The 26,215-nt window shown below is 34.8% G+C and overlaps 2 protein-coding genes across 4 annotated transcripts in view; both read left to right on the top strand.

The window, feature by feature from the left end:
* The window catches only part of lrrc8aa (leucine rich repeat containing 8 VRAC subunit Aa), a 30,690-nt gene extending 15,151 nt beyond the window's left edge, over window positions 1-15,539 (top strand). The window contains exons 2-7 of the mRNA XM_016451200.1: window positions 1,379-2,006; window positions 3,333-3,941; window positions 7,370-7,702; window positions 9,917-10,087; window positions 11,782-12,087; window positions 15,175-15,539. Of these exons, the coding sequence (XP_016306686.1) occupies window positions 1,389-2,006; window positions 3,333-3,941; window positions 7,370-7,702; window positions 9,917-10,087; window positions 11,782-12,087; window positions 15,175-15,450 (2,313 nt within the window). The 5' untranslated portion in view covers window positions 1,379-1,388 and the 3' untranslated portion in view covers window positions 15,451-15,539. The remainder of the gene's footprint in view (window positions 1-1,378; window positions 2,007-3,332; window positions 3,942-7,369; window positions 7,703-9,916; window positions 10,088-11,781; window positions 12,088-15,174) is intronic.
* Window positions 15,540-19,846: 4,307 nt separating this feature from the next.
* Window positions 19,847-26,215, top strand: part of phyhd1 (phytanoyl-CoA dioxygenase domain containing 1) — a 9,429-nt gene continuing 3,060 nt past the window's right edge. Inside the window, exons 1-10 of one of the 3 annotated variants that reach the window (XM_016451202.1) lie at window positions 19,847-19,957; window positions 23,434-23,592; window positions 23,711-23,716; window positions 23,830-23,905; window positions 23,983-24,030; window positions 24,157-24,212; window positions 25,120-25,182; window positions 25,289-25,310; window positions 25,386-25,514; window positions 25,617-25,733. In XM_016451202.1, coding sequence (XP_016306688.1) covers window positions 19,925-19,957; window positions 23,434-23,592; window positions 23,711-23,716; window positions 23,830-23,905; window positions 23,983-24,030; window positions 24,157-24,212; window positions 25,120-25,182; window positions 25,289-25,310; window positions 25,386-25,514; window positions 25,617-25,733 — 709 coding nt within the window. In that variant the 5' untranslated portion in view covers window positions 19,847-19,924. Of the gene's footprint in view, window positions 19,958-21,481; window positions 21,591-23,433; window positions 23,593-23,710; window positions 23,717-23,829; window positions 23,906-23,982; window positions 24,031-24,156; window positions 24,213-25,119; window positions 25,183-25,288; window positions 25,311-25,385; window positions 25,515-25,616; window positions 25,734-26,215 lie in introns of those variants that run through there. The other 2 variants (XM_016451204.1, XM_016451203.1) reach the window with 2 other exon arrangements.

Below are 26,215 nucleotides of genomic sequence, written 5' to 3' on the forward strand. Positions count from 1 at the left end.
TGTGTGTGTGTGTGTGTGTGATTTAATGGAGTTTTCTTGTCCTCTGTAACTGTACTCCTGCAAACACACACAGCTGAGGATGGTTTGCTGACTAATTCCAGCCACTTCCTGTGTCCATGATCTGAGCTCTGACTCACGGCTACTGTAAGAGAAAGACAGGAGACTCAATTAAGGGAAACTCTGTGTGTGAAGTGAAAGGGACAGCAGACAGAACAGGGTTAAAGGTCATTAGAAAACGTGTTTTCTCACACAGTTAAAAGATTTCAGTAGGTTTTTTACTTCTTTCCGTGAACAGTTTAACAGTGAATGTTTTTCCAAGGGGAAAAATGTTTGTTTTTAAGGGAGTTGTGGTATGAATGTGCTTGATAGTTGTGAAAATAATGTCACACTCACAATGCAAAAATTGTTTTATTGTCTATATATGCAAAATATATTGATTTTATTTTATTATTTATTTTATTGTATTTTATTTACAGGTAGAAATGATAATTTGAACAAGGTGAAGAAAAGGCTTAGAAATTACATTGTTTGTTTGCAAAAAAGGCTAGTATGAAATAAAATTAATTCATTCATTCATTCATTCATGTTTAGGTAGCAATTAGCTTTTGCAAAATGTTTGATAATGATACGAAAGGCTTGGAAATTAATGTATTAATTTAAATTAATTTATTATTTATTTATTATATTTATACAATTTATTATTATTTTATTTATTTATTTATCTATGTTTTATTTATTTTATTTTTTAGGCAGAAACTACCTTTTTCAAACGATTGAGAATGATATGAATATCAATAATATTTCTATATATTTATTTATTTTTATTTTATTTTAGAAATTACCTTTAGCAAAGGTTTGAGAATCATACAAACACTTAAAAATGAACTAATGCAAAACATTTCATTTATTTATTCATTTATTTATTTAACTTTATTTTTTTTAGGTAGAAATGACCTTTTGCAAAAGATTAAGAATCATTACTTCATGTGAAATATGTTTTTTTTTAATTTTATTTTATTTTTTTATTTTTAGATGGACCTTTTGCAAAATGTTTAGAATCATTACTTCATGCAAAATATTTTTATTTTATTTTGTTTTGTTTATTTGTTTATTTTGCAGAATGTTGAGAATGATGTGAAAGGCATAGAAATGACCCTGCCTATGCAAAATATTATTTTTTATTTATTTATTCATTATTTTTTTATTTTTAGGTGGAAATTATTATTTGCAAAAGGTTGAGAATGATATGAAAGGCTTAGAAGTTACCTTATGCTAAATATTTTTATTTATTTAAGTGGAAATGACGTGGACATTTGATTGATTGATTATTGGCCTGTCACTTACAGTTTGTCATTTCTCGGTTCTCTCTGTTTCTCAGGTAAACTGTCATGATTCCCATCACTGAGTTGCGATACTTTGCTGATACACAGCCGGCGTATCGGATTCTGAAACCATGGTGGGACGTGTTCACAGACTACATCTCCATCGTCATGCTGATGATCGCGGTGTTCGGTGGCACGCTGCAGGTCACGCAGGACAAAATGATTTGCCTGCCGTGCAAATGGGTCGTCAACCAGACCTGCGAACAACTCAACGTCAGCGTGCCGCTCAATGCCGAGCCCAAGGGCATCCAGTACGACCTCGACAGACACCAGTACAACTACGTGGACGCCGTGTGTTACGAGAACAAGCTGCACTGGTTCGCAAAGTACTTCCCGTATCTGGTGGAGCATTTCGTGTCGATCCTGCTGAAGTGTTTCGACTCGCCGTGGACGACGCGGGCGCTTTCTGAGACGGTGGTGGAGGAGAGCGACCCGAAGCCGGCGGGGAAGATGAACGGCTCGATGGATAAGAAAATCTCCAGCGTCAGCGACCAGGATGTGGAGGCAAGCGTTCCCATGCTGCAGAGGACCAAGTCCCGCATCGAGCAGGGCATCGTGGACCGTTCAGAGACGGGCGTCCTGGATAAGAAGGAAGGAGAGCAGGCCAAAGCGCTGTTTGAGAAGGTGTGTGCGGATGATTTATTTAAGAGTTGCTCTCAGGTCACAAGCGGGACGTCTGGTGAACAGCGCTGTGTTCCAAAACCTAGTGAGCTGCCTCTGTAGTGAGCGTTTCAAGGCATCGTAGGTGCACTTTTTAAAATGTATTCCTCCAAAATGCCTTCTTTTGGCTAAATTCAAAGGCAGCATTAGTGTAGAGTGCAATCACAGATTTGCATTGTGATTAAATATGCTTAAATATGAATGTATTTATAATTTGTACATTAATACTTCATATACTAATTAATAAAATATACCGATTTCAACCAATTCTGAAATATTGATCGATCATATTATGTAAATATTTATACAAAAATGTAATAAATATATTTCAAATGTACTTACATGTTTACTACATATGCTAATAAATAAATTGGTTATTTCAGCCAGTGCTAAAAAGTATTGATAAATATTATTACATAGATAATTATATATAAATATATATTTAGAATGTGTACTTATTCATATACTAATTTATACTTATACATAATTCATATAATATATCAAATTATAATTAAAAAGTATTGATAAATATTATACATAAATATGTATGTATTAATATATATTTAATAAATATATTTATGATTTATACTTCATATTTCAGTATTTCAGCCAATGCAGGAAATTATCGATAAATATTATTACATAAATATTTATAAATTAATATGTTTAATAAATATATTTATAATTTATAATTACTATATTTTGTTTATTAGTATATTATTTAGCCTATACTGAAAAGTATTAATAACACAAACACATTTACTTAATATAATAATAAATAATATATTATCTAATAAATACATATTTATATACTACTATATATTTAATAAATATATTTATACATTAATGCTTACTTCATATAAATATAAAAATAGTCATTTTGTCCAATGCTGAAAAATTGTTGGAAATATTAAATATAAATTCATATATTCATATATTTAATAAATGTTTATACATTTTTGCTCACTTTATTTACTAATAAATAAAATAAAGTTATTTGATCCAATGCTGAAAAATATTTGTTATTATTAAATATAATTTTATATATTAATATTTATATATGTATATATATATATTTATCATCTTAAAAGTATAATTATTTCATATACTACTAAATAAAACATAGTTATTGATAGATATTTAATTTTATTTGTGTCACGACTCACATTGTTAACATTTCAGTTAGGATGCCTTTGAAGGATGCTGTCTATGTAGGTAGTCCGCTAGGTTTTGGAACGGAGCCCAAATATTCTGAATATATGGTCTCATCTCATCCTTCTCTCTTTTCAGGTGAAGAAGTTCCGTATCCACGTGGAGGAGGGCGACATCGTTCACCGTCTTTACATCCGCCAAATCATCATCAAAGTCATCCAGTTCCTCATCATCATCTGCTACACCATGTACTACGTCCACCACATCAAGTTCAGCGTGCCGTGCACCGTGGACATCGAGCGGCTGACCGGTTATCGCACGTACCACTGCGCCCATCCTCTGGCCACGCTCTTTAAGATCCTGGCCTGCTTCTACATCAGCCTGGTGGTGGTTTACGGTCTCATCTGCATGTACACGCTGTACTGGATCATCAGCCGCTCGCTAAAGCGCTACTCCTTCGAGTACATCCGCGAGGAGAGCAGCTACAGCGACATCCCCGACGTCAAGAACGACTTCGCCTTCATGCTGCACATGATCGATCAGTACGACCCGCTGTACTCCAAGCGCTTCGCCGTCTTCCTGTCAGAGGTCAGCGAGAACAAACTGCGACAGTTGAACCTGAATAACGAATGGACTCTGGAGAAACTCAGACAGAGGATAACCAAAAACTCGCAGGAGAAGCTGGAGCTGCACCTCTTCATGCTGAGCGGCATCCCGGACACAGTGTTTGACCTGGTCGAGCTGGAGGTGTGTGGGTTTTGCGTGCTTGAAAGTTTGTAGATATAAAACTCCTACCAATTGCATATTTACAGTTCAAGTCACACGTTTCAGGTCATGCTTATAGGCCTGCTGAAAGAAGCCTGTTCCCTACTAAACTTCCACATGAGCAGGGCTGCACAGTTAATCAAAATACCAAATCATGATATGGCTTAGTGGAATTATAAAATCTCAAAGGTTGCATTCTTCTGCTGAACACAAACAAAGATATTTTGAAGATTATTGGCAAATAAACAGTTTTGGTTCCATTGACTTCCATTGTATGGACAAAAAATACAATGTGAGTCAGCGGGAACCGACACTATTTGATTACCAACATTCTTCAAAATACCTTCTTTCATGTTTCACAGAAGAAAGAAACTCATAACCCTGCGGCTTTCCGCCAAAACAAAAGCTTGATTGTTTAATGGTGGAAAATGAAGAAATTAAGACTGCCATAAATAGTAGTATTGTAATTTAACCTATTTACTGTAATCTAAAGTAATTATATTAAATTTTTGATTAGTAATATGCATTGCTAAGTACCAGTGCTGATCCTAGACTTCTTGGGGCTCTACGTAAAACTGTGTCGGCGGCGGGGGGATGAATGAATGAACGAATGAATGAAACGCATTTGTCTGTGTTTCACTCTTTCTCGTATCGCGCTCGCGGAAAGCGCATGAGAAACAGTGTCTCTTCCGCGGCTCGGTACGCTTTCAACTCATTTTTTTAGCCTTGAGCAATACTGTACGACATTCACATTTCAATATTTGACTGATTTTTACATAGAAAGCGACAGCGACAGCGCACCGCATTAAAAGAAATTATCATTTATGTTTTCATAACCGCTGGCCAAATTCAAAAACGAAACTAAAATTAAATCATCTTTGAGAGCAGTGGGGCCCCCTGGTGTTTCGAAGGCCCTACGCAGCTTGCGTATTTTGCGTATAGGGAGAATCGGCTCTGCTAAGGAATTAATTTGGACAACTTTAAAGGCACTTTAAAACTTTTAAAACGTTAAATGCTTTTTTTTTTCACCCTCAGATTCCAGATTTTCAAATAGTTGTATCTCCGCCAAATATTGCCCTATCCTAACAAAACCATACATCAATGGTTGATGTATAAATCTCAATTTCGAAAAATGGACTCTAATGACTGGTTTTGTGGTCCAGGGTCACATTTGTAAAACTCCTACAGAATGCATATTTAAAGGGTTAGTTCACCCAAAAATTAAAATGTTTTACTCGCCCTCAAAGCATCCTAGGTGTATATGACTTTCTTCTTTCAGACGAATCCAATCGGAGTTATATTAAAAATTATCCTGGCTCTTCCAAGTGTTAGAATGGGAGTAAGGGGGTGTTTTTGTTCAACAGTCCAAAAGTAGTCAAATAAAGCGCATCCTTCCATAATAAAACGTGCCTCACACGGCTCCGGGGGGTGAATAAAGGCCTCCTATAGCGAATCCATGCGTTTTTGTACGAAAAATATCTATATTTACAATGTTATAAACAATTTTTTCTCACTTCCAGGTATTGTCGTACGTGCAAGCCGTTCAGGTGGAAGACGTAGGACTTATGCACGCGCGCCTCTGAGATATGCTAGTCTCGCGAGTTTGTTTACAGGAGCAAAGGAAGCAATGTTTCCTTACTTTAGCAAGGGAAAGCCAGCCTCCTCTGGGCTTATATCGAAATCCTCCAACATTTTTCTTTACAAATCCTCGTTTTGTGCTTCTAATTTGTGACCAGCATTTTGTTTTGCAGCTCTCCGCACTTCCGCGTTCGTCACTAATCACCGCCGCATGCGCTATGCATACGTCCTGCGTCATCCGCCGGAACGGCTTCCACCTACAACAGTTAGCAGAAGTGAAAGAAAGGTGTTTATAACGTTTTAAATACGGATATTTTTCTTACAAAAACGCATGGATTCGCTACAGGAGGCCTTTATTCACCCCCCGGAGCCGTGTGAGGCACGTTTTATTATGGATGGATGTGCTTTATTTGACTACTTTTGGACTGCTGAACAAAACCACCCGCCCACTGCCATTATAAAGCTTGGAAGAGAAAGGACCATTTTTAATATAACTCCGATTGGATTCGTCTGAAAGAAGAAAGTCATGTACACCTAGGATGCCTTGAGGGTGAGTAAAACACAGGCAAATTTTCATCTTTGGGTGAAGTATCCCTTTAAAGTCAGACGTTTCAGGTCGTGCTTATAGGCCTGTTCAAGACCTGCTTAAAGTAGCCTGTTCTCTGCTAAACTTCCACATGAGCAGGGCTGCACAGTTAATCAAAATTACACTGAAACCGCAATATGTTGTGCAGTTATAACATGGCAAAGACTGCTTTGTATCTTCTGTTGAATACAAAAGAAGATATTTTGAAGAATGTTGGAAATCTGTTTCGGTTCCCGAACATCACTTTGACAAAAAAATACAATGTAAGACAATGGGAGCCTAAGCTGTTTGGTTAATGTCTTCCTTTATGTTTCACAGAAGAAATAATCTCATAACTCTGCAGCTTTCCACCAAAATAAAAGCTTGATGGTTTAACGTTGTGAAATGAAGAAATAAAGACTGCCATAAATAATAGTATTGTAATTTAACCAGTTTACCATAATTTAAAACATTAATAATATTTCTTATTTTGTTTAACATTTGTATTTAACAGTAATAATAATATATGATTATTATTGTTTTAATTAATACATTTATTTAAATTATTAAAAATGATTATTTTATAGTCATATTGATATAATCACCAAATGTTTGGTCAGATTATACAGCCCTAAAAACAATTAATTTAAATAAATTAAATATTTTAAAATAATTATAATAATACTACTAATATTTTGTAAACATTTTTAATTATTTAATTTATTTAAATTATGGTTTTATAGTCATATTGAGGAATTCACAAACTGATTGACCAAATTATGCAGCCCTATGAATCATTTATTTAAATAAGTAATTTAAAATATTATTATTATTATTATTATTATTATAAATTATTTATTAAATAAAATTATTTGTAGGGCTGTATAATTTGGCCAAAAAAAAAAAAAGTCATAGTTCAGTTTCTTCCCCAAAGCATGAGTCCAGTTCAGCTTCCCCTTAAGTAACCGCTCGCGTGCAGTAAGATTACTCTGTAAGATCACGTTTTACTTTTCACAGCTGCTTAGGAGGACGTTAGAGCCGTTTCCTCACACATGGCTTGCTTTCTTTTCTTTCAGGTTTTTAATTCTTAAAGGCAAAGTGTGTAATTTCTGTGCCACTGATGTCACCGAATGGAATTGCAAAAATAATGAGGTTTCTGGAATAATATCCTCTATATGCTATTGGTCAAAAAAAGATAGCCCCGCCCCAGTCGCACACCACTGGTTGCTTTAACTGCAGGTAAATGTATTCTCGGTGTTTCCTGCAGGTGCTGAAATTGGAGCTGATCCCTGATGTTACGATCCCGCCCATAATCGCACAGCTGTGTAACCTGAGGGAGATGTGGCTTTACCACACGCCGGCCAAAATCGAGGCTCCTGCTCTGGCCTTCCTCCGTGAGAACCTCAAATCACTACACATAAAGTTCACAGACATTAAGGAGATCCCACTGTGGATCTACAGCCTCAAGAACCTCAGCGAGCTTCATCTGACCGGAATCCTCAGCGCGGATAACAACCGATTCATCGTCATCGACGGCCTGCGGGAGCTCAAGAGGCTCAAGGTCCTGCGGCTGAAGAGCAACCTCACTAAACTGCCTCAGGTGAGATGATGTTACTCTCACAAATTCATCAGCGCATTCAGAAAGGCATGATGTCAAAATTATTTGCATTCTTATTACATGTTCCTACTCTTGTTGGGCTTGGTTTATCAGTGCACATTATTATGAAGACAACATTTTTTTTTTATTGAAGTCTTGTAGCAAAAAAAAAAAAAGAGTTGTATAATTATATAAATAATATATGCATAATTTAAATGGTTTGTAATTTAAATAATGTAGAAATATACTGTTAATATAAATATATCAATAATATAGTATTGTTTAAATATTTTTTATAAAATAATCGTTTTATCTTTTGGTATTCAAAAAATCTTTATAATATTATGTGTGTAATAGAAAAGAAATTGATATATATAGGATATAATATAAAAAAAATTATAGAAACTAAACAAATTTGGTAACACTTTATTTTAAGGTGTCCTCATTACACATGTTACATGTACTTAACAACAATTAATTATGCATAATTGCATGCAAGTAACCCTAAGACAAACCCTAATCCTATCCCTAACCATATAGTAAGTACATGTAGTTAATTAATATTACTCAGTACTTAAATGTATAATTACACTGTAACAATGACACCTTAAAATAAAGTGTAACCAAAATTTTATTAACAATTTAATTATGATATAATATATTCAGCATTTTGGTCATTTTTATAATAAATTTTTTTATAATAAAATATTGTATACAAAATATTTCATTTATATAATTATATAGCTTAAAATATTTATATAAATTAAATATGAAAATTAAAATGAACATTTAATAATAGTATTGATATTATATATACAGTATTTTTATAATATTTGTAATAAGATATTGTACACAAGGTATAATTTATATAATTATATAACTTAAAATATGTATATAATTTCATGAATTTATATAATTAAACTTAATATAATAAATATAATATTATATAATGTTTATAATAAAAATAGTATATATAATAAATTATAGGCTATAGATAATTATATATTAATGTATATTATTTATATTACATATAATAAATTGTTCTTTCCTTCAGAGATAATCTGATATATTTACCAATAGTAAAAATAGCTTCTGTATTTATGCATTGTGTTATGATAGGTAGGTATTAGGGCTGTCAAAATGGCTGAAAATGTAAATTCAAATTTTTTACTTAAATATTATCAATATTCGAATTATATTCGAATTTAAAAGGCATAATTTCATTTATATAATTATATAACTTAAAATATGTATATAATTTCATGAATTTATATAATTAAACTTAATATAATAAATATAATATTATATAATGTTTATAATAAAAATAGTATATATAATAAATTATAGGCTATAGATAATTATATATTAATGTATATTATTTATATTACATATAATAAATTGTTCTTTCCTTCAGAGATAATCTGATATATTTACCAATAGTAAAAATAGCTTCTGTATTTATGCATTGTGTTATGATAGGTAGGTAGGGATGGGGAAAAGCCGCCATAAAGTCTTGAGACATGTTTTTAAAAAGTTGAACTTACATTACTTTTACATGGCTTTCTAAACATGCGGCTCCCTTGTGCGAGACACGAGTGCAATGGTGATAGATGTCCCTCTAGAAAATGTGATAAACGTGTTCTGTGTGAACGGTTTGGTTTCGGTTTTGACGTAAACAACATCATCTCCGCATTGATGTTCTTTTTTCCCCGCAATATTTTGAATGAACAACGTAGCAGCGCCGCATCTAGTGGGTTCAACTGGATAGGCTAACAAAAGCATTAAATGCAATGACACTTACATCATCATCGCATCTCGTGCACCACTGATAAGGCTGCCTGATGCACACCTAAAATTCGAATGCAACGTTTTTGCATTCGAATGTGGATTTTATTTTAAATTCGACGAATTTTAGAAATTCGAATTTTTTTTTTAATTTTTTTTTTACAGCCCTAGTAGGTATGCAGGTGTGTTATGCTTGTTGTAGGTATTTTTGTAAATATTCAGAACAACATGTTGCAAAAATCTATTTATATGTAATTTACTACATAAAAAAGTGGAGATAGAAGACCGATAGGGAAATTCTATTAATCATCCTAATGTTCTTACCTCTGGTGCTGTTTGTAATCTAACAGCTGAATATATTCACACAGAATTGTGTTTTATAACTCCTTTAGGACAAAATAATGATTCCAGCACATCTTCTTCCCCCTGCAGGTGGTGACGGAAGTTGGCGTTCACTTGCAGAAGCTCTCCATCAATAACGAAGGGACCAAACTGATGGTTCTGAACAGTCTGAAGAAGATGGTGAACCTGACGGAGCTGGAGCTGCTGCGCTGTGATCTAGAGCGGATCCCGCACTCCATATTCAGCCTGCACAATCTACAGGTCATCAGTCATCCTTCATGACTCTGCATAATACCTGTGCTTGTGCCAGAATGGATTTTCCATACATTATGGAAAGTTTCATTTGAATTTTTAAACTCGACATCATAAAATTAGGTAATATTTGGGCCTTTTTTGCTGTTATTTTAAAAGATGCAATAATTTACAATAGGGATGTAATGGTACACAAACATGACGGTTCGGTTTTGACGTCACGGTTCGGTATGGTTTCGTTGTAGCAGGAGGAAATAAACTAAGCATAAATTGCTTTTTTTTAATTAAACAATGTTTTACTGAACAAATTGCTTTTTCTTTAAATAAATTAAATTATAATTAAAATTTTCTTTACATCTACCTTATAAAATAAAATGTAAAAAAATCTACCTCAGCTTCTGCTATAAACTACAGGGAGCCCTTTTACATTACTATAAGGTTACAATTAACAAGTGCCCAAACTCAAATTTAATTACTGTTTATTTTTAACTATAATAATCAACACTCAAATAAAAAAATTGTATGCAAACATGTAAATTGCACTCGGTGCAGTTTTTAAATTAACTTCTAAATTATACAATTTATATTTGTTGTTGAAATATAATAATTTACACTGTTGCTGTCATAAGATTTATTTAAATATACATTAAATGATTAAGACATCACTAACAGGTCAAGTAATATATAATGAGTATATAGCCTAGTCTAATATTTCGCAAAATAACGAGCTGTGGACAGTGATGACTTGCCTGAGGTAAATGAAATGCTACGTGACATTTTGATTACAAGCCGTTTTAATCGCATCTTTCCACAAGTGAAACACTGATTGTGCGATTATATGAGGCACGAGATGTTAATTCACGTTAAATAAAACTAGTAAAGAGGAAGGGATGATCGCACTCACTTGAGTTTATACAGCGATCTGTCGCGCCACATCAAAGAGTGCCAAAACGGCATTTATTGTCTAAATTTCCTGGAAAAATTTAATGATTTGTTCGGTACACGTGCGTACCGAAACGAAAGACCCATACCGAAAATATTCGGTACGAATACGTGTACCGTTACACTAGGGCTGCACGATTATGACAAAAATCATAATTGTCGATTATTCCGTTGAAATTGTAATTGCGATTATTAATTACGATTATCACAATTTACATTGAATGATGTTTATACCATTGTTTGATGCAACTGCATGCCGTATTTTTATATGAAAATAAACAAGCTGAAAACACTCTAACTGAAAAACCTTTAGTGCTTTTCTATAGTACTAAGCCTCAAATGTCAACTATACATCGGATTGGTTTCTTATTTAAATGATAAAAAAAGTAAAAATATGAATGGTATTATAATGTTATACTAAAACTAAAACAATGGAAAAACCCTTAAGATAACATGTAGAAAGAAAAAAATATCTTAAGCACGCAGAATAACATTAGTGGACTTTGAACGATTAATTGCCGCTTTGAACGATTACGTAATTGTGGCATTCATAATTGTAATCGCGATTAGAAATTCGATTAATTGTGCAGCCCTACATTTACACCCCTAAATTGCAATGTATATGCATGTAAAACCAGATTATTGAGTGTCTTAAACTTGCTGCGTTGTATAAATGCTGTACATTTCTTACCACAGGTATTTTCATGCTCGAACAAGCTCTGTTCACTTATTCTGACATGCACATCAACTTCTGTCTGCAGGAGATCGATCTGAAAGACAACAACTTGAAGACCATCGAGGAGATCATCAGCTTCCAGCATCTCCACAGACTGGTGTGCCTCAAGCTCTGGTACAACCAGATCGCCTACATCCCCATCCAGATCGGCACCCTCACCAACCTGGAGCGCCTCTACCTGAACAGGAACAAGATCGAGAAGATTCCTGCCCAGCTCTTCTTCTGCAGGAAGCTGCGTTACCTGGACCTCAGCCACAACAACCTGACCAGCATCCCTGCAGACATCGGCTTCCTGCAGAACCTGCAGTACTTTGCGGTGACAGCCAACAGAGTGAGTTGAGCATAAATGTGCAGACTTGCACCTCACCTTCCTGTGAGATTCCCTCAGACACTGCTATCTGAGTTCCCTGTAAATCTGCAGATGCACTATATGTGTACAGATAGATGATGTATATGGTACATTTCCAGGGTTATTCCTAATAAACTAATTTAATTGAAAAGTAGGAACCATTCAAAAGTTTCGAGTCTGTAAGATTTAATAATAATATAAAAATAATAATAATAATAAATCATTTTATTCAGCAAATACACATTAAATTGCTCAAAAGTGACAATAAACAAACTTATAAGGTTACAAAAAAAAATAATTTAAAATAAATGCTGTACTTCAGCTATTACATATACTGTATATGTAATATTCTAAAATATTGTGTGTGTGTGTGTGTACGTACAGAATTAATATAAATTATATATAATACACACAATATTTGAAAACTAAAACACACATATGTGTGTGTGTGCATTTAATTTATATTTAATTTATTTTGTGTATATAAAATAAATATTTCTATATATATATACATTACTATATATATATTACTATATAATATGTATTATAATAATAAAAATGTATTTTTTTCCTGATGCTTTAAAGTCAATACAAGTTCTTTAAAACTTCAGTATGTTCATGGTCTTATTGTGAATGATTCATAAGTGCATATTATACCAAAGAAAAAATGCTTTCATAATCTTTTATGTACTAACTTGCTCACTAATCTAAATCTAAATTCATCTAAATTAACTTTTTTAGTTGGCGTCAGACATTGATTAACATCATTCATTAGCAAAATAGCCATTTAGTCATTGTTTTTGCTTACTGTTGCAGGCAACGCATCCTTCCTAAAATTATTGCAACACAGCCATCTAATGCCAGTTAACGCTAATTAAATTACAATTACAGCAATCATAGCAAATATTTTTGAGGTTTGTAATATAAAATAGCGTGTCTGTGGTGTTTGAGGACGGGAATCCTCTGAAAACTCACAGTGCCAGTGTGACAATGTATCAGAAAGGCGGCTCCAGTTGTGCTTTCGGAAATCCTGTTTGCTGCATTAAAGCCTGATTTCTCAGCAGCTCCAGTCTTTCCACACCCCCGAATCACGTCTTACGCATACCTATCCGTCAGACGCCCATCAGAGCTGTCTCTGGGGCGTAAGCGGCATTAAACGGCACCATTGTTTTGTTCAATCTGGATTTTTGGATGCGAGTCAACAGTCAGGGAAACATACAGACATAAAGTCCAGGAACATTATGGTGCAACACACACAACCTGTGTCTCTCATGTGTTTTGAGTTTGATGGGCACTTGTGCTTGTTTTTAGTAATGGGCGTGTTGGAGAGCGTGTGTGGCATGTTTCTGAAAATAGCGCCTTTATGGGACCTCCTGTCGAGGAGTGTGTGCACTTACACACACACACACACACACACACACACACACACACACACACACACGTCCCACACAACCTGTGTCTCTCATGTGTTTTGAGTTTGATGGGCACTTGTGCTTGTTTTTAGTAATGGGCGTGTTGGAGAGCGTGTGTGGCATGTTTCTGAAAATAGCGCCTTTATGGGACCTCCTGTCGAGGAGTGTGTGCACTTACACACACACACACACACACACACACAACCGTCCCGGTTCTTTCATTAGCTCGTTGATATCTAAATGAGTTGTGTAATTTGTGTTATTTGTTGAGAATCAAGGCGGATGGTAACTAGATGCACATGTTTGATTTTTAGAGAGAGAGAGTGTGTGTGTGTGTGTGTGTGTGTGCCAAAATTAGCCACTTACTCTGGAGATAATTGGTTTTCCTGTGTATAATATGTTTTCTGGGTCTCCGCCCTGCCGAGCGAGTGGCTTTAAATGGGGCACGTCGTTTATTATGAATAGATCATGTTACACGACTCTCTGAAATACTTGATTCTGATTGGTCAGTCGTGGCATTCTGCGGTCAAATATTGTCGCATAATGGCGGTTAAACTGGATAACTGAAGCTATTGCCTGCGTGGCTCTGCTGGTTTTGGGTTTCTCATATCAATCAGCAAAATAAACCCTGAGCAAGACACCTGATCCCCTGACTGATCGCTGACTGTACATTACCGTTACATACTGCACAAAACACACAGATTGAATGAGCTGAAATCAGATGAACACTTATTTTTCATTATTTACTCCATTAACAAAAATAACTGAAAATAGTTTATTAGCTACTGAAATAAAACCAAAATTGCAATATGACTAAGTATGATTTATCAAACGGCAAAGGTTGCAATTTAATTAAATATGTTTTATATTTTTATTTAGGTAAGTTAATATTTTTAGTTACTACTAATAATTAATTAATTGTTGTTGTTATTATTATTGTTATAGTCACATTGATATTGATATAAACCAGGGTTATTATAGTTAACTGAAACTAAAGCTAAAACCGTAAAAACACATTTTTCTCACTTCAAATACAATAAACTTCAACTGAAAAAAAAATCAATTAAAAAAATTAACTTATTTTATTTCAGCTAAAAATAACTGAAAAATAACTAAATCTAAAATAAAAAAAATAAACTGTATATAGGCATTAAAAAAAAAAGAATAAAAATAAAAACGTGTTCAAATTATGCTAAAATAGCATTGCTACAAATACAATAAACCACACTTTAAGTTGCATTTGCAGTTTTTACAAACTACATATTTTAATTTTAACTACATTTTCATAAAAGTTATGTACAATAAAGTGTTTATCTTATTTTCTGTCAATAGATTACATTTTACACACTACATTTTACTATTTTTATAAACTCCATATTTTCTTGTGAAAACTGAAAAAAATATTGTGTAATAGCCTTTTATTGCAGAAAACTAATGTTCTTCAAAAACACACAGAGACCTGTGCATTATACATAATAAAGGGAGTATTTTGTTTTATTGTATATATGTATTTATTTATTTATTGTGGTTTTAATTAAAGCTACATGCAATAACGTGTTTGTTTTTTATTTTCTGTCATTAGATTACATTTTACACACTGATGAAAGAGAATCATATCGCAGCGCTTGTGTGTGAACCGTGTTTTGCTCCGTTTCAGATCGAGGCGCTGCCACCCGAGTTGTTCCAGTGTAAGAAGCTGCGGACGCTGAATCTGGGAAATAACTGCCTTACGGTGCTGCCGTCACGTTTCGGAGAGTTAACCGGCCTCATGCAGCTGGAGCTCCGCGGAAACCGGCTGGAGGGATTACCGGTGGAGCTCTCCGAATGCCGCCTTCTCAAGCGCTCCGGGCTGATCGTAGAAGAGGACCTCTTCAACACCCTGCCGCCAGAGGTCAAGGAGCAGCTGTGGAGAACCGATAAAGAACAAGCCTGAGCGAGACAGAGGAACTCTTAAAGGCATAGTCCACCCAAAAATTAACATTTGCTGAAAATCTACTCCCCCTCAGGCCATCCAAGATGTAGATGGGTTTGTTTCTTCATCAGATTTATAGAAATGTAGCATAACATCACTTGCTCACCAATGGATCCTCTGCAGTGAATGGGTGCCGTCAGAATGAGAGTCCAAACAGCTGATAAAAACATCACAATAATCCACACCACTCCAGTCCATCAGTTAACTTAATACATTTTTGCTTGTAAACAGTGCTTGATCTGTGCACATTTCTCTCCTAATTCAGACGAGATGATGTTTTCACTAGAGAAAGCAATATTATGGATTATGGACTTCTGGACGCTTCTCAAGACGTTAACTGATGGACTGGAGTGGTGTGGATTACTTGTGGATTATTGTGATGTTTTTATCAGCTGTTTGGACTCTCATTCTGACGGCACCCATTCACTGCAGAGGATCCATTGGTGAGCAAGTGATGCAATGCTACATTTCTCCAAATCTGATGAAGAAACAAACTCATCTACATCTTTGATATGCCGACGCTATCAATTCATTTTTTTTTTAATAATTTTTAATTCTTTTAATTTGGGCGATAACGTTTCTTCTCCGTATGAAGGGAAGTTGTGGACAGTACAGTGCCATCTGTGCTTAGAAACGTATACTGATACACTCACTCAAACACGTTCTCATACACAAACACACTTTTTGCAAGGTCAAGTCATTTGTGTACTGCCCCCTACAGGCACGGAGGGGCATGCATATAAACGATGACTACATGGTGAACATGTGGATGCGAGTGCCTATGTTAAAGCAGTGGCATTATGGGAATGAATAGATATAACAAGCAATATGTGGTTTGTGCATTATTTACTTAGCGGCTGCGTCCAATCAGGGAAGAGTCGACTGTTTATGAATGTGCCAGCTGAGTTATTAAATACGTAAATTGTACATTTTAGAGCCAATACCCACCGAATTAAATGCCAAAAAGGTGATATACAAAATCTACTACTTATATATGCTTTTAAAGACTATGAATATGATGCCACAAATGTCTTGCTGAAATCTTACACTCCACAGACTCTACACAAAGATATAGAAACTATGAACTCAAACACTCGAAAGAACAAACTTTTACCGTTTTGGACGGACTCCCATTTGGACCATGTGACCTGCACGCCGCATCCCATTGGTCAACTTCTCAAGGGGAGTGTTGACATCATAATGACTCTTGTTCCCACACTATCATGGCCTTAACTCTCTCTGAGCTGTATGCTGGAGCTCATCTCAAAGATAGTGTACATTTTGTGTTTATAAGTTTTATAATTTTACAAAAAAAAAAAAGGGAAAGAACAAAAAGAAAGCACGGACTCATGCAAACTGTTCATGTGTTTGCAAGAAAAACAAACCTATGCGTTAATGTATCTTTTTTATATGTACTGTATGTGTTCATATGATTTTATTTTCTGATTTTTATTTGAACTTTTCTTTTTGTTCGGAAGATTGCCTAATGTACACAGTATGGCTTTAAACAAAACCAAGTAAAGACTTCTGATGAACATTCAAATGTGTTTTCATATTTTTCACAGAAATGGGTCATTATTTTTAAGCATCTGCTACAGTTGGTTTTGCATAACACAAGGTTAATTCAGAAATTATTGGGCTAGATGATGCAAATATAAAAGTAAACAATATAAAACATTGAAAAAGGGAAACTTCTAAATCATGTGGTCCAAAAATGATAACCCATTTAAAGGAATAGTTCACCCCCATCACTTTTTGGCCGAAATATCTATAATAATGTTTCATCCAGTAAAAAAAAATCTCCTGTTGTTTCTCACTTCAAAATCCATCCACATATTTGTTTAGAACTGTTTTGGACTGTTTTCACTTATAAACAGTGCTTGGTCTGTCCATATTTCTCTCCTGATTCAGACAAACTTTTTCACTGCAGAAAGCAATATTATGGACTTGTAATTTACCCAGAAGCAACATTTTAATGTTAAAATGTCTTGATGGATTTATTTCTTACAAACACGCCGTTTTTGCTTCACATGATGTTATTTGATGGACTGGAGTGGTGTGAATTATTGAGATGTTTTTATCAGCTGTTTAGACTCTGACGGCACCCATTCACTGCAGAGGATCCATTGTTGAGCAAGTGATGCAATGCTACATTTCTCCAAATCTGATGAGGATGCAAACTCATCTACATCTTGGATGGCCTGAGGGTGAGTGAATTTTCAGCAAATTTTAAATTTCGGCTGAACCATTCCTTTAAAATGTAGTGGTGTGTGTGTGTCTGTCTGTGTGCAAACTGGCAGATATTCTGATGAAACACTCACTTTTTAAAGTAGTTTTATTAATAAAATGTATATAGCGTTATGCACTAATTACTATCAAATTGATCAAATAATGTGACAAAGTTCAAAACCTTATTCATAACATTAAGTCATAGCCACGCTTGGCATTGTTTTCTGAAAAGACCAGTAGACACTGACCCATAAGTTCTTAAGTACCACATCTCTCAACAGCACACACACACCTTGTGTCAGTGAACACTGGGCCTTTCTGTTTTCTGTGAGTAAGCAGAGGGGAGTACAAGCGCCATGCCACATAAAAGCTCCCATTCACTCTCTCTCTCTGTTAGTGAAGTCATGGTCACTTCCAATTAAACCAAAATAAAAACTCTAAGTTAGTATGCACTTGAAACTTCTTCTTCAAACACTGTATGAAAGCTAGTCTGAATGGTGCACGGCCATCACAAACTTACAATGACAAGATGTTAATTAAACTTACAATGACAAGATGTTAATGGAGAACACTGTCTCGTTAATTGGAATTCTGTTCATTTCTGTCTCAAATCTGGGCTAGAATTAGAGAATAGTTTAGTATTCGTCGAATATGAGGGCCAGGAACTGTTACTGTATGGCTGTCTAAAGTAGTTTTTTCCCCCAACTGATTTGAGATCGGATTTGTGTTTGTTAAATGATTAAAACACCCAGACGACTAAGTAATCATCTCTGTTAGCTTTCGCTTCCTACATATTCTTTGTGGTAAAGCAGAAGGTACAAAAACAACAGTGCTGAGAAAAAGCAGAAGCGTCCTTCATGTTGTCTGACACAGGCGCCCTCTCCAGGTAAAGAGACAATATGTACCATCCAAAAACCACCATAAAAGTACTACTACTTCATTTCTATAGATGTAGGCCCTGCAACATTTTCTCTCATTCTGAAAAAGCACTTATTCATCAAAAATCTTGAAGTTGAACATGAGAACTGGATCAGTGCGAGCAAGTGAACATGCAGTGGTCATGTTGCATTGAGCTGTATGAACTTTCCTTCAAAAAGTATAGTGGCTAGGTAGTGGCAGATTTGATAACTGAGGTGATTATTACTTTTAAATCAAAATATGCATGGACTTAAAGGGATAGCTCACCCCAAAATGAAACGTGCAAACCTCTGTGGATTTTAGGAGAAGATATTTTGAAGGAAAAAAGTGACTTATTTACAATCGAGTCAACCTATATCAATTTTACAATTTTACATTTGACCCATACAATTGATTTTTGTTGTCAAATGACACAAAGAGGTATTACATAGTCACATTATTAACAATAATAGCTGCCAGAAAAGTTGCATAAATTTAAGTGCTTTTAAAATATTACTTGTATTCAGTAATTTTTTTGTTTGTTAGTTCCAAAAGGTTTATGTATAATTTAATGTCCTTTAAGAAATGCAAGAAATGTAGTTTGCAAACGCCAACTTTTTGTGTATAGTATTTTTCTAATAAAATAAATAATTAGTGCAATGTCCCCCCCCCATATAATGAAAGTCAATGTTTTTTATATCTTCTTTTGTGTTCCACAGAAGAAAGAAGGTGAGTGTGAGTAAATAATGACAGAAGTATTATTTTTTTGCGTGAGCTATTCCTTTAAATACCAGCTGAAAACACTTGAATCTTTCTCATGCCTCTGTGTGAAGATCAAAATATTGATTCATAAATGAAGTTTGCACAGACTGTATTAGTTCATTAATGTTTTATAATGCACTGAAGCACAGTATTAATGATTGCAGCATTCATGTAGATAATACATTTTGATGATTTATAAAAATGAATTAAGACTGAATCCAGCTACATTTTTCAAAGCTTGAATCTGTTTTGTGAAGTATCTTCATTACATGCAATCTTGCACGTAATACTCTTACTCTTATACTGGAATTAAGTTAACTGTAGGCACGTTTTTACCTTTTAGGTTCACCTGAACCCTCAGTCAGTTATGACTGCACATTTGAGTTTCTTGCACTGTCATGAAAGAGTTACTGTTCAAAATCCAATTATTGCATCACCATGGTTACAGTTTAATCGTATTTGACATGGGGCAACCACGTGGTTGCTGAGAGAGATTTGGATGGGACAGCCTTCCTTTTAGCCTTCTTCTCAGACTGTCGTCATCAGCATGGATATTTTGACCGATCAAGACGTGCAAAAGGTAATAAACTGCATCTAAATTGAAATCGCAACTCTTAAATACGACAGCTGTTGTGTTTTTATGCAAATGCTCGTTAGAAACGCTGGAAAACGCAGATTTACGAGTACAAGACTTTTCAATGCTGTTGGATGACAATCAGTGTTCTGCTTGTTTAATAATACATATTTTCATAGATCAGCGCCTCGTGCAAAAGATGCACGAAATTAAAATATTATATATATATTGGTGAAAGCACGTGTGGAATAAGTTTTATCCTAATTTGAAGTGTGTTGCGTAATACGCTAGAAACAGGGCAAGCTGCTAGAATGGAATGTGGAATGAAATAAGGGGCGTGAAAATGGGCGGGGCCTGCAGACAAGGCTTTAAAGTAATAATTTCATATTTTAACTGTTCAGTTTGTAGTTTTCAGTTTAACAGCTATTATTAGTAGTAGTAGTAGTAGTAGCATTATTCAGTTTCTTTATTAATATTATTAATGTCCCGACGCGTAGACTTGTGTGTCCTATGAAAATTATTAACGTTACTTTTCTTAGCGCTGTTGATGATAGACCAATCACAGCCTTTTTGTTTACCTGTATAATGTATTTTATTCTAGAGAATATTCTAGAGTATTTTATTCTAAAGAAACGAATTTTAAATTTGTACATAATGTCAAATTAACAAATTTTATAAACGTGCAAATCTTTACCTAAAACAACCCCAAAAACTATGTAGTAGTCGTTTTTATGCATCACCAATCATGAGACGGTAAAGCACCAGCAAAACAGAAGTTAGTGGATTTGTATTTTGCTCAGTTTAAAAGAAAGAAAACGAAAAGGAAACGTAAATCAACTGTATTTTCTCCCCAAAAACACATTAAGTTTTTATTAGATAGTACGAGGATGGAAATACCACAGCAAATGCCAACTTTTTGTGTATAGTATTTTTCTAATAAAATAAATAATTAGTGCAATGTCCCCCCCCATATAATGAAAGTCAATGTTTTTTATATCTTCTTTTGTGTTCCACAGAAGAAAGAAGGTGAGTGTGAGTAAATAATGACAGAAGTATTATTTTTTTGCGTGAGCTATTCCTTTAAATACCAGCTGAAAACACTTGAATCTTTCTCATGCCTCTGTGTGAAGATCAAAATATTGATTCATAAATGAAGTTTGCACAGACTGTATTAGTTCATTAATGTTTTATAATGCACTGAAGCACAGTATTAATGATTGCAGCATTCATGTAGATAATACATTTTGATGATTTATAAAAATGAATTAAGACTGAATCCAGCTACATTTTTCAAAGCTTGAATCTGTTTTGTGAAGTATCTTCATTACATGCAATCTTGCACGTAATACTCTTACTCTTATACTGGAATTAAGTTAACTGTAGGCACGTTTTTACCTTTTAGGTTCACCTGAACCCTCAGTCAGTTATGACTGCACATTTGAGTTTCTTGCACTGTCATGAAAGAGTTACTGTTCAAAATCCAATTATTGCATCACCATGGTTACAGTTTAATCGTATTTGACATGGGGCAACCACGTGGTTGCTGAGAGAGATTTGGATGGGACAGCCTTCCTTTTAGCCTTCTTCTCAGACTGTCGTCATCAGCATGGATATTTTGACCGATCAAGACGTGCAAAAGGTAATAAACTGCATCTAAATTGAAATCGCAACTCTTAAATACGACAGCTGTTGTGTTTTTATGCAAATGCTCGTTAGAAACGCTGGAAAACGCAGATTTACGAGTACAAGACTTTTCAATGCTGTTGGATGACAATCAGTGTTCTGCTTGTTTAATAATACATATTTTCATAGATCAGCGCCTCGTGCAAAAGATGCACGAAATTAAAATATTATATATATATTGGTGAAAGCACGTGTGGAATAAGTTTTATCCTAATTTGAAGTGTGTTGCGTAATACGCTAGAAACAGGGCAAGCTGCTAGAATGGAATGTGGAATGAAATAAGGGGCGTGAAAATGGGCGGGGCCTGCAGACAAGGCTTTAAAGTAATAATTTCATATTTTAACTGTTCAGTTTGTAGTTTTCAGTTTAACAGCTATTATTAGTAGTAGTAGTAGTAGTAGCATTATTCAGTTTCTTTATTAATATTATTAATGTCCCGACGCGTAGACTTGTGTGTCCTATGAAAATTATTAACGTTACTTTTCTTAGCGCTGTTGATGATAGACCAATCACAGCCTTTTTGTTTACCTGTATAATGTATTTTATTCTAGAGAATATTCTAGAGTATTTTATTCTAAAGAAACGAATTTTAAATTTGTACATAATGTCAAATTAACAAATTTTATAAACGTGCAAATCTTTACCTAAAACAACCCCAAAAACTATGTAGTAGTCGTTTTTATGCATCACCAATCATGAGACGGTAAAGCACCAGCAAAACAGAAGTTAGTGGATTTGTATTTTGCTCAGTTTAAAAGAAAGAAAACGAAAAGGAAACGTAAATCAACTGTATTTTCTCCCCAAAAACACATTAAGTTTTTATTAGATAGTACGAGGATGGAAATACCACAGTACTTTTAAACATATGGTGATACTGAATGATCACCATACTCGTATTACATGGAATTTACATAGTACTTTAAAGGTCCCATATTGTACACCTTTCTGGAGTTTTATTTTAGGTTCTCAAAAGGAGAGTGGGACGGTGGGCGGTGTTCAGGGTGGTGACTGAAGGCGGTGACTGTGTAGTTCTGATGTCAACTTTTTACGGAGGTCACAACGGTTCGTGAAAAGGCACAGCTACTTTAAGCAGGTGGTGTGCATTTTACTGTGGACTGACTGTTTTGAAACTTATATGGTAGTTACATAGCACCTAGACCTCAGTTATCATGTATATATAATCATTTGTAATTGTATATACATTATTGTGATTAATTGTGGCTGAAACAATAATGTAGCTGTAAAAATAGTTTCCTGCTGAAATGGAAATGTATATACATATTCATCATGACTAGATAGACACGGTGAGTTTGTCTTTACTACTGGTGCATCTAATACTATGCCGCTATGGTACATGTGAAATACAGAAATATTTAACTGTTGAAAAAAAAAACCCAGCATGCTGTTGTTAGGTTAGGTATGTTTTGAAGCATGGCAGGTGGTTTGAGCTGGTTTAAGCTGGTCCTTAGTTGGTCTTAAGCTGGTTTAAGCTGGTCCTGAACTGGTTATAAGGTGGTTATGAGCTGTTTTAAGCTGGTCATGTGCTGGTCCTAAGCTGGTCCTCCTAAGCAACTACCTCATGCTCAGGACCAGCTCATGACTAACTAAGGACCAGCTTAAACCAGCTGTGATGCTTAAAAACATACCTCACCAGCAAAGGCTGTTTTTTTTTTTCAATGGGATAATGGTACTTTTTCTACTTTTTTGTGATGTCAGGAACAGCAAATGATGTTGATGTCCTAATCACATTTGAATGTGCAGTGAATAGGTACTGTATATGATATGTTTTTATTGTGCAGTACCGGGATGAGGGCTATCTGGTGCTGGATGGCCTTCTGTCCCCAGAGGAGTGTGACGCTTTACGGGACCGTATGAGTGAGATCATTGAGCGGATGGACGTTCCTGAACACTGCAGGACACAGTTCTCCACTGACCACGACGAGCAGCTTAAAACACAGGTAAACTCGTCCAGATGAATCCCCAGAATGCATCATCAGCAAGCATTTACAGTAGTGCCATAATAAACGTTCTTCTACGCTTTACTTCCCACATGCAACCAAATGTTTCTGGGTAAAGATGCAGGTAAATGTAGTTACAACCCCTGTCGTAACTGGAAAAATGACCCTTGTAAATCCATGTACATTCAGAAGCAGTTAAAAAAAGTTAAATCATGATCATATTTGGTGTTTGTCCAGGGAAATGCAGACTATTTCATCACCAGTGGAGACAAGATCCGTTTCTTCTTTGAGAAAGGAGTGTTTGATGATAAAGGTTTGTAGTTGCTTTGTTTGTCATGTTGAGATATAGAAAAAGACAGCAAATTCATCTCATAATGAGACTGTTTTCAGGAGAGTTCATCGTGCCAAGAGAGCAGTCCTTGAATAAAATCGGACATGGTGGGTAGTTACGAAAATAGCATTTCATATACAGTAATTCAGTCATGTTTAAACATAACCTGTCATTTATCATTCGTCATATATCATTCTTTGCTCATAAGTATTTGTGTTTTATCTTTCCCACAGCTCTCCACGCTTATGAGCCGCTGTTTAAAGCGGTCACCCACTCCCCCAAAATTCAAGTAATGATCAAACCTCCATGTAAACAAATGTAAACTGTGTTCCTTTTTATGTAAACAGTACACTCATGTCAAAACCTCATTTGATTTAATTGGAAGATTTATGAGAAAGCTCTTGGGAGACCTCTTTAAAACCAGACAACCCAGAGACTAGTGTTGTAAACTAAAACTAAAAGCATTAAAAATAATTTCAGTATTTGGAAAAAAAAAAAGCTGAAATAAAATAAATATTAGATTTAATTGAATGAAAATAAGTTGAAGTACTGTATAACTAATATAAAAATGAATTAAAGCTATATAGAAATGTTAAATAATAATAAAAATGACAAAAGCACATTACAAAATTACTTAATACTTGAATTAAATGTAAACAAATAACAATCAAAATAAAACTGAAAGCTATATATAAATATTTAAAAAAATGACAAAAGCACATAACAAAAACTGAAAATATAAAAATAAAATGAATTCAAAATATTAATAGTAAAATTATACATGAAATGAAAATTAATTAAATCTATATAGAAATATAAAAAAATATGACAAAAGCAAGTAACAAAATTTCTAAAATGTAAACTAAAATTAAAACTGAAAATATAAAATTTAAAACTAATTCAAAATATTATTACTAAAACTATACCTGAAATAAAAATTGATTAAAGCTATACAGAAATATATAAAAAAAACGTACTTAAAACTCCAAATATTAAGAAGTACGGTTAGTACTATGATATTATATAAATAATACTGACCTAGACCACTCTGGTTTCAAGCTAAGACTAGCAGTCCACTGTTTAACCATCTTGATGTCAGAAAGAAAAAAAAACTTGCCAAATATACTTCACTCTTTTCACTATGCCAATTTTTAGACACTTTAATTTGTCAAAATGTGTTTGTTTCTAATCTGCAGAATCTGGTGAAGAAACTTGGCCTGATAAATCCTGTGATTCTGCAGAGTATGTACATCTTTAAGGTACAGTTCATATGTCCTGCATACAGTACTTATTTTATGTTACTTACACACATTGTAAAGGTAATTATTTCATTACTCGCCTCTTCTGTGCCTGTTCTGTCATCAGCAACCAAGGATTGGTGGAGAAGGTAAGACCCTCCCTTTCTTTAACCAATTGGAATGCAGTACAAAAACACTTGGTTGACCTTGATCTTTGACTTCAGTGAGCCCTCACCAGGACGCCACCTTCCTTTACACGCAGCCTCTGGGAAGAGTGATGGGCGTGTGGATCGCTCTGGAAGACGCTGCGCTGGAGAACGGCAGTCTGTGGTTCATACCGGGATCACACAACGGTGATTTATTCACATGCGTTAGGCAGATTCATTTGCGCATGCGTGCTGTTTGAGTGAAGCTTTATTTTGCATTTAAAATGTGCTTCTTTTCCCGCGTGTTAGATGGGATTACCAGGCGAATGGTGCGGACACCTAAAGGCACGTTTCCTCTGACTGATTTCATTGGCCGAGAGAAGAATTACGACGACAAGCTCTTCGTTCCCGCTCCTGTTAAAAAAGGTGAGTTATAGGCAAGCGGCAACCTTCTAGTGTTGGGTCGTTCTTGAACGATTCGTTCATTTTGAATGAATCTTTAATGTGACTCGGGAAGAACGAGTCATCTCGGGGAGTGATTCGTTCAGTCGCGCATGCGCAACATCCTATAGGTTCTGTACTGGAATTAGTTAAGTAGTTCACCTGGTTCGAGATCTTCGGGTTTTTCTGAGTCATTCGTTCAACACGTGACAGCCCCATAAGCTTTAACCAATGCAGTCTGAGCCGGAAAGAGAATTGATTAGTTCATCTCTCGAGTCTTCGGGTTTGAGTCATTCATTCATCACGTGACAGCCCCATAAGCCCAAACCCGAAGACTTGTCAGATAAGAGGTGAGGTGAGCTAATCATAGACTGAAGACCCAGGTAAACAATGAATTAATCTTTTCTGTTTCTTATAGCAGTTTTGTATTGTTTGTAGTGTGATCAACGTTTGCGTAAGTAGTAGAC

The sequence above is a fragment of the Sinocyclocheilus anshuiensis genome, unplaced genomic scaffold (assembly GCF_001515605.1).
Source record: "Sinocyclocheilus anshuiensis isolate Anshui unplaced genomic scaffold, SAMN03320099.WGS_v1.1 scaffold1425, whole genome shotgun sequence".
NCBI classification, from domain to species: Eukaryota; Metazoa; Chordata; class Actinopteri; order Cypriniformes; family Cyprinidae; genus Sinocyclocheilus; species Sinocyclocheilus anshuiensis.